This window comes from Apium graveolens, chromosome 8 (assembly GCF_009905375.1).
Source record: "Apium graveolens cultivar Ventura chromosome 8, ASM990537v1, whole genome shotgun sequence".
NCBI lineage: Eukaryota > Viridiplantae > Streptophyta > Magnoliopsida > Apiales > Apiaceae > Apium > Apium graveolens.
Genome location: NC_133654.1, coordinates 2882685 through 2891898, shown reverse-complemented (window position 1 = coordinate 2891898; position 9214 = coordinate 2882685). Strand labels below are relative to the sequence as shown.

Below are 9214 nucleotides of genomic sequence, written 5' to 3'. Positions count from 1 at the left end.
CTTCAAGCCTAAACCGAATCCATTACATTTTACTTGAGATCAATATTCTAGAAATCGGCGATTTACCGGATAAATTGGCCGAGAAATCGGAAATCGGAGAGCTTCCGATTTAATAACACAAAATCGTCGGAAAAAACGTTTTCCGGTCAAATGATCAAAATCGTTGAAAATCGGGTTCAGTTTTGAAGAAATCGGAATACGATGATTTAGCCGAGAGATAAATGAGTTGAAAATAGAGAAATAAAAACATCTCAGACAGAACACCCAGTTGATAAAGGAGGAAGACAAAGCAGACCGAAGGGAAATGGAGGAGGAAGAAGACGAATGTTCAAAGTCACTCACATTTTTTAATAAAAAAAGTACATATAATACCCCTGTACCGTAGCAGTAATGAGGTAGTACAACCAGTGTTCTGAAAAGCGCAAATCGGTCCTAAGCGGCGGGAAGACCTTCTAGCGCTTAAGCGGTTAAGCGGACGCTTAAGCGGTTAAGCGGACGCTTAAGCGTAATTTTAAGCGGGTCTATAAGCGAATAAATATTATTTATTTAAAATTATATATATAATAATAATATGTGTAATACTAAAATAATGAAAATAAATAAAGTATAAAAAATATAAATATAATTTTTTCTTAAAAACTTATATAATTTTATTTTTTAATCAAGATCATTGTTTTATTAAAATAAAAATTAATATTTAAAATTAAAATTTTGACAAGTAAAAATCGGTTTGACCGTTTAATCTGCTTAATTACCGCTTAATTCATTTATAAGGCCGCTTAATCTTTAAAAACGCTTAATTCTCCTATTATCGAAGCACTTAATGATCCGATTCCGCTTAAACGGCCGCTTAGACGGCCGCTTAATGCGCTTTTCAGAACACTGAGTAATGGGCCATAACCCAACAATATTCACGGATCATATTTCAAGGAGGCCCATTGCAATATCTATTTGAATGTACTAGAAATATAGTTATATTATATTATATTGTATTATATAATATTCATATTTTCACAATAATTATTAAATTTTAATATATATTTTAAAAATAATATTAAAATATAACCAAATTTTATTCCGATTTAGTATTTTGATAAATCCCCGATTTCCGGTAAATCGCAAATCGGTATTTTAACCTATTTAGTCAAATTTCCGATTTTTATAATCATGATTGATATGAGAGGACTGCCAAGTTTCTACTAGTAACTTACATTTCACACAAATCCGGTAAAAGTGAAAACGGGTTATGGCCCTAAGTTCATTCATATGAAAAAACCAAACACGGACTTAATTACGCCACTTTCCAGTTTCTATATCTTCGTCTTCCTCGATTCAACTAGTTCAAAGAACACTACAAGCCCTGATTTACTCTAACCATGAGTACGTTTACCGCAAACATACCCCCTACAACTATTTATATCAATAATCTTAACGATAAGGTCAAAAAAGGAGGTACCGTCTCTCTCTCTCTCTCTCTCTCGCTCTCTCTCGCTCTCTCTCGCTCTCTCTCGCTCTCTCGCCCCCTATCGCTCTCCCCCTCTCGCTCTCCCCCTCTCTCTCTCGCTCTCTCTCGCTCTCTCGCTCTCTCTCGCCCCCTCCCCCTCTCGCTCTCCCCCTCTCGCTCCCTATCTCTCTTTCTCTCCCCCTCGCGCTCTCCCCCTCTCGCTCTCCCCCCTCTCGCTCTCTCTCTCTCTCTTTCTCTCCCCCTCGCGCTCTCCCCCTCTCGCTCTCCCTATCTCTCTCTCGCTCTCTCTCTCGCTCTCCCTCCCTCCCCCTCTCGCTCTCCCTCCCTCCCCCTCTCTCTCTCCCCCTCTCGCTCTCCCCTCTCGCTCTCTCTCCCTCCCTCCTCTCTCTCTCTCTCTCTCTCTCTCTCGCGCGCGCGCTCTCTCGCGCTCTCTCGCGCTCTCTCTCGCTCTCTCTCGCCCCCTCTCGCTCTCCCCATCTCGCTCTCGCTCTCTCGCTCTCTCTCGCCCCCTCCCCATCTCGCTCTCCCCCTCTCGCTCCCTATCTCTCTCTCGCTCTCTCTCCCTCCCTCCCTCTCTCTCGCTCTCTCTCCCCTCTCTATCCCTCCCTCTCCCCCCCTCTCTCTCTCCCCCTATCCCTCTACGTCTCCCTCTCCCTACCCCCCTCTCTCTCTCTCCTGCTCCCTATCCTTCTCTCTCCCCCCCTCTCCCCCTCCTTTCACCCTCTCTCTAGATTTCGCTTTACCTCCCTTCCCGTGAAATTAGCCCTAGGTTTTAAAATTCGGAGTTCAATCTTTAATTAGCCGTGTGTGCAAACTGTTCATGTTATTAAATAATTTTAATTACAACTGGTTAAAGTTTGCAACTTTATAAGTAACAGAAGTATTATTGGATTGTATGATGAAATTGATTAAGATTCAAAGTTATTTTTTCTGGTTTCACAGAGCTGAAGAGATCCCTGTATGCCTTGTTCTCCCAGTTTGGGAGGATTTTGGACATCGTCCTTTCGAAAAAGCCTCAGCTCAGAGGACAGGCTTGGGTTGTTTTTAGTGATTTCACTGCCGCTGATAAAGCTCTTGGACAGATGCAGAATTTTATTTTTTATGATAAGCCTATGGTGAGTTTTAATGGTTTACAATTATTATTATGTTCAAGTAGACGTTAGTACTTATTGTGTTTCTTGTGTATCTGCAATGTTGTGAGTGAAAATATATGGCTAACACCGTTAGGACAATATTATTTCATATTTGCGTGATATAGGATAATAAGGTAGGTGCTCTTAAATTGATGCTAATATTAGTCCTCATCTTGTATATCCTAGTTACCCGTGCTTGCATTGTCGGCTGGTTGGAATGTATTGGAGATGAAGTAAAATTAGTGGTGGTGCAACCAAGAAGGATGATGGAGATGAGCGTGAACATATGATAGGATGTGAACTATTTTTATAATTAGGTTTTTCTGTACAAGTAGTAGAAACAAACGATTTTTCATTTTATCTAGAACCTAGAGAGGCTATTTTAAATTGACGGGAAGGAATGAATGTACAAAAAAACATTTCAGTCTCACCCTTTTAATCTTATCCAATTGTATGTAAGCCTTTGTCTTAGTGGTTTAATTTGTATCTATTTCCGTCATGTTCTTCCCTTTTCTACAATCTAATGACAGCTCACTAAATTTAAAAGTATCTACCCTTTTGGGAGATTGAGGTTCTACTTTCTGGTTCCTGAAATGTTACCTAATTTTTCACTGAATGGTATTTATATTTTATATCTATGTTTGTTGAGATGTCTCACATGAAGGATGTTTTTTTATATTAAATTGTCATGTTCTAATATGACCGTCTTTCAATATATAGTTTATACACTATGCAAAAACAAAGTCGGATTGCGTTGCTAAAGCAGATGGTAGTTTCATACCTAAGGATGTGAAAAAGAAACAAGAGGTCAAAGGTCAGTTGATTTGTTTGTCATTTAATGACGGTGCATCTCTTTTCTTGTTGAGTTGTTCTTTCCATATCTTCTTCTTTCAATCTGGTTTTGACACTCAAGAGTACTTGTTACGCTCGGTAATACCTGACAGTTGATACATGTGCTAAAATTATTTGTATATCCAGCTGAAAGGAAGGAACAAGAGCCCCATCCTGTTGGCACTACTGGAGTGAGAGCTGAGACCAAAGCAGGCCCTGTGGTATGTGTTTAATTTTCCGGCACCTTCTTGAACTAGGCTTGTGTAAATGACTTGAAGTCCATACTTTAGTTTCAAGAACTTGCAGTTGCTTTATGCACAAATCTATACTATATTATAATAGACGAAACATTAAAAGTTTGGTAGTCGGTCGGCCGGTACTTGCTGAAATTACTTAATTACCCTTACTTTTTAATTACTAGATTTACTTATATTCCCTAATAAAATAATATAGTATTTAAGAAGTTCATATAAATAGTCTAAATAATACTCCCTCAGTCCCTTCCAATTGTTTACTCTGAGTAAGTGTCGGCACGCATTTTAAGGTGCATACAAAGTATAGTTATGTAACTTATTTTTACAATTTTCTTTTTCGGAATAAAAGTTGAATGTTTTAATTTTATTCAAAAAAACAAAATTGTAAAAAAAAATTACAGAACTATACTTTATATGCACTTTAAAATGCGTGTTAGGCACTCTCTAAAAAATGTAAACAATTGAAAGGGACGGAGAGAGTATATATTAAACAGATTCATACCGGAGGAGACTTCTGCTTCTTTACCAATACAACAATTGTTTATTGTTAGAATCTCTAAAAAACTTTTACATGTTGTAGCGATTAGTGTAATTGACGAAATCTCATACAATCAAGATTGTGTCCCTGAATCAATTATCTCAGTTCGCCAATTTCATGAGTTCGACAAATTGCCTATAATATCTATATTATTATAATAAAAACAAAATAATACAAAAAATTATTTTATTATTTAGACTATTTGTAATTATATTCATAATATAGTTATATAAATACAAATAAAATTATATTTGTCTAATGGTATGAGGGTTTAAATTTATCTATCTATCTATTTATACTATCTTATATTAGACGAAATATTAAAAGTTTAGTTGGTATGGTGCTTCGTTAATTACTCAGTTATCCTTACTTAATGATTTTATTATTTTATTTTATTACTTTTACTTAAGTAATATATAAATAAATTACCTTTTAAAACAAAAAACATTAACTTTTTTATTTATTCCTACTAAAATACGTTCCCTTATATTTTAAACTCTTCTAATTTTATCCAAATTCTAATTTATATAATTCTAATCAATTTTGATAATTGAGGTCAATTAGGATGAAAAGAAAATCAGTTAATCAAGCCATCTGTGCACTCTAGCCTCTACACCTCCATAGTCCGTACACTTTCCATCAATCTAAATAAATATATTATCTATAATCTATACTATATGTGATCGGTATAAAGATTTCGGGCGACAATATAATATATATTATTCGCCGGGTAAAAGATTATACTATTAATCGTGTATAAATAAAATTCAAAGAAAACTAAATATAATTAGTAAAATTTTGTCGAAATAGTATAACGGGTCACACGCTAAAATAGAATAATAAATACAATTGACTTGACTGAAAACTATACTATCAAAATTGACCTATATAAATCGTTTGATCGATACAGTTACATAAATTAAAATATTCGTACGTGCTAAACTAATATAATATTCAATCAAGTTATATAAAATTAAAAGTAATTAAATTACAAAGACGTCGTGCATCGCACGGGTACTAAGCTAGTATAACTTACAACGCGAAGGATGAAATCTCATTTAATAATTATGATTATGAATGGTCATCTTGACGCACATATATTGATGAGGAACGGGAGTGGTGAATTGTTTCTTCATATTTTGTCCTGCATCATATATGCTATACCTGCACATGTTTTGCATATATATAGGCTTAAAGCTGCCATGGTCCATCTCTAGGGTTAAAGTTGAAAAAAATTATATCATTAATCACAAATTATTACTGCACGAAATGTATTCCTTGGCTGTGATGAAATCAACAGAAAACAAACATGTGTGTTTGAGCTATATTAAGTGTGTCAAATTTCAACTATACTATACTCATTATCACACGACCTTCATCTATTTAAAGTTTAGAGAAGTCGAATTTGACCATAGCCTTTAAACTTGCCTTACTCATGCTCGTGTTTATTATGATGGGTAAGGTAGTTTTAAGATAACTTAACTGGGCTGAAAAGCAAGCTTGACATTTACGCAAATCATAAATTCTTAATTCTCTCTCAGCAGTCGCAAAACTTCTTAATGATTTGGTTCTTTTGTACTTCGATTTATTTATGTTGTGGATTTTGTCGCACACTCTTGTAATCCCTGATTCTTATATTAATACATAGTGTTTCTTATTTTGATTAATTCTCTATGCATTCAACTGTTTTTTGTATCACATTGTCATGTAGAAGTTGATCGGTAATCAATCTCACCCGCTGATTATCTCACCCGCTGATTAATAATAATTTATGTGAAATGTAGGAATTCAAAGGGATTCCTCTTTTGGAGGTTCTGAACTTAGTATATATGGGAAATGATGAAATAGAGTCCGAAGATCAGCTTGGTTCAATTCTATTGGAGTTTGACAGCGGTAGTAAGAGATTTTATCGTCAAAATATGGTAGTTAAGAGTAACCCCTCAATCAAATTTGGGGATTCCATCTTTCCCACAGATAATTTAATGGGACCAATCTGTTTTCTGACGGAACTTGATATGCAGTTCAATCTTTTTCGTGGTGCCTACAAGGATTCTTTGAAGGTAAAATTTGAACCTGTCGGGGATAAGGTCTGGAGCGAGAAACGTATAATCTGGTCAGTGGATGGCACTGGACAGATTTGTGTTGTTTTTGGTGGTTTGTCTAATGCTACAGTCGCCAATCTGAAGGTTAACATCTCCGGGGCCAGGGATAGAGATGTTCATGGAATTGTTGCTGCTAGAAACAACCAATTGGACACACCCTCGTGTACAAATGTGCTCTTTTGGAAGAGTTTGTCCAACAAGATAGAAGTGGGGTCTGATGGAGCGATTCCGTTATCTAGATCGAATGTAGGTGTGCCTTTGGGTTCCGTGTTCTTCGTGGATGTTGCTTTGTCTGTTGATGGTTTAATCCACAGGGGTACCGCCTCCTTTGTTCCTCAAATAAAAGGAGAGAAAGTTGAGAAGATTACCTTTCATAATAAGGAAACAATTATTAGTGTCGAAGTCAAGTGGGACTCTAGAGAAAAAACTGTATTTTCCACATATTGGTCCGTCGATAGGGAACCGGTGGAGGGCGAATATGATAGTGAGGAGGATTCTGAGGGGTATGAACATGAAGATTAGTTATGTGGATTTATCTTGTAAAAAAAAATGTTTCGACAATATTTTATAATGAAATTTGATGAAATTTGTGTGCTTTTGTCTTTGCAAAATCTGTTAATATACTGTATAGTGCATATGGGATGTCAAGTTCAGATTAACATTATAATCTTCTATGAGTTAATGATTTATTAGTCAAATTTGGTGTTATATTTTATTTGATTACAAGTTTTTGACCTCTTAGTAAGAAGTTGTGCTTTGTGTTGGTTTGAGGCTCGTCCCTATACCATGATATTATGTATGCAGACTGCTCCATGATCTTGTGTGTTTTTATACCGTATATCCTATATCCAACACAATTCTCCACTGGATTTATTTGCTGCTGGAAATAAGCGAACACCTTGCATAATTTTCATTGATGAAATAGATGCCATAGGAGGCCGCCGCAATCAGAAAGAGCAACAGTACATGAAAAAGACTTTGAATCAGCTGCTTGTTGAACTTGATGGTTTCAAACAAAATGAAGGATTGTGGTTGCGGCAACTAACTTCCCTGAATGATTAGATAAGGCATTGGTGAGACCTGGACGGTTTGACCGTCGTATTTGTTCCAAATCCAGATGTTAAAGGGCCGCTGCAGATCGTGGAATCTCACATGTCGTGGGTACTATTGGTGAATGTCTACAGTTTCTTTGCAGTAATAATTTTAGTTCTGAGGTTGCCTATAAATTGATCTTTAAATCTCTTCTTTCTTTATCATCAATAGAAGCTGTTAATGTGGAAAATACTTTGTTGATTGAACTGTCTGTGTAGGATGAGAGGTATGTCGTATATTATTTAGCATGAGCTTGGGTTTATTGCCTTAAAGCATGGTATTTTACACCGTCCAATAATTGACTTCATTTTGGTTAACCTTTTCTGGGATTTTTCTCTGCGAAGAGCCTAATTTATGTTGTCTTACCTGGGGAAAAAAATGCATGTTATATATTTGGTTCTGCCTAGATATTGTTTTTTTTGTGCTAATCGCGCTGTTATGCATTTTGTTGCCTTGACTTCAGTTGCCTGGACTGGTAAAGATTGCTGTTCTATTACATGCTTAGCTATAGTTGTCAACGCTCTTTTAGTATTGTCTTGTTTGTCAGTAGAAACACCAGGTATAGATTTGGCCAATGTTTTCTGGTGCACATGAATAATCAGCAGCATGGATTTAAGCGTTGTGCCGCTTCCAGACGATGATTATACATTTGAACATCATTTTGAAGAATACAGATTACAGAGCATCAGGAAGCATATTTGACATGTAAATCATGCAGAACATGTCGAGAGTGTTGTTGATATATTACACAGGTTAGACTAGTCTCTCACACTGCATTTCTTTTCATTTATTGTTCCAGTTGTCAATATTCTTTGTTTGGGATCCTGATTGCCTCCTTTAAAGCAATCCAACTAAAGCTACTGGTGGAGAACGGGTTCTGAAGTACGGAAATATTCATAAGATGCATGTTTGAGTCTTACACTTTTTTTACAATTAAGTAAAGGAGAAGAAGTTATAATAACTGAAATGAAATGTATTCTTGGTACCATCGTTCAACCGCTGATAGCAGTATAGTTTTGTGGATGTAAATTCTTTTGCAGCCATCTTCTTGCAAGATAGCCGTGTACGAGTATATATATATATTCCCTTGATAAATTTGTCCATGTGAGAGTTGTTAATTCATTTTCGTAACTATTCATTTTATCAGGAGTGCGAAGAAAGACGCCAGCCACTAAAAAGAGAACGACCAGATGAAAGACCGACGAATGCATCTCAGCTAGCAAGGAATGTACAGATGTATCAAGCAAAGCACCATAAACCTTCTGACAGAAGCAAGCTTCCTCCAGGTGAGTATGCATCAATTATTGTTGGTTTTACGTGGTATTATCATTTTAATAGGCTTTAGTATACGTGTTACTGCTAATAACAGTATTTATTTTAAATACATACATTTAGGTATGATATGACATTCTGACTTATTTTTATTTGCGTGCAATCTCAACCATACTCTTTTATAATTTGTTTTTTGTTCATTGTAGGTTGGTAGGATTGCCCTAGAGCGGACAATCGGGTCGTGGACAATCGGGTCGTGTCGTGTACTTTCGTGTCGTGTAATTTCGTGTTTCGTGTACGTAAACATGAAACCCATATCCGACCCGAAATGATTTCGTGTACCCATATGTGAAACCCATATCCGATTCTAATCGTGTCGTGTACTTTACGTGTACTTTTCGTGTATATTAAATAAAAAATTATTATAATATATATACAGATATAATATATAAAAAAAATCTATTTTAATGTATAATTTAATGAAATATGGAGAGTGTATATATAAATATATATATTTTTACATAGTA

General features: G+C 35.8%; 1 protein-coding gene across 2 annotated transcripts; it reads left to right on the top strand.

The window, feature by feature from the left end:
* The first annotated feature begins 1258 nt into the window (after positions 1 to 1258).
* On the top strand, positions 1259 to 6919 carry LOC141677352 (uncharacterized). Of its 2 annotated transcripts, XM_074483238.1 has the most exons (6): positions 1259 to 1452; positions 2408 to 2580; positions 3319 to 3412; positions 3577 to 3650; positions 6006 to 6143; positions 6243 to 6919. In XM_074483238.1, the coding sequence occupies exons 1-6, from the start codon at positions 1377 to 1379 to the stop codon at positions 6843 to 6845; spliced, it is 1158 nt and encodes a 385-aa protein (XP_074339339.1). In that variant the 5' UTR covers positions 1259 to 1376; the 3' UTR covers positions 6846 to 6919. The 2 variants fall into 2 exon arrangements, with proteins under 2 accessions (XP_074339339.1, XP_074339337.1); XM_074483236.1 differs by having other exon boundaries at positions 1262 to 1452; positions 6006 to 6919.
* The last annotated feature ends 2295 nt before the right edge of the window (positions 6920 to 9214 follow it).

Coding starts and splice junctions, on each gene's coding strand:
- LOC141677352 (XM_074483236.1), top strand. CDS start 1,377: ATGAGTACGTTTACCGCAAACATACCCCCTACAACTATTTATATCAAT. Junction 2,581..3,318: donor TTTTTTATGATAAGCCTATG/GTGAGTTTTAAT, acceptor TTCAATATATAG/TTTATACACTATGCAAAAAC. Junction 3,413..3,576: donor AAAGAAACAAGAGGTCAAAG/GTCAGTTGATTT, acceptor TTGTATATCCAG/CTGAAAGGAAGGAACAAGAG.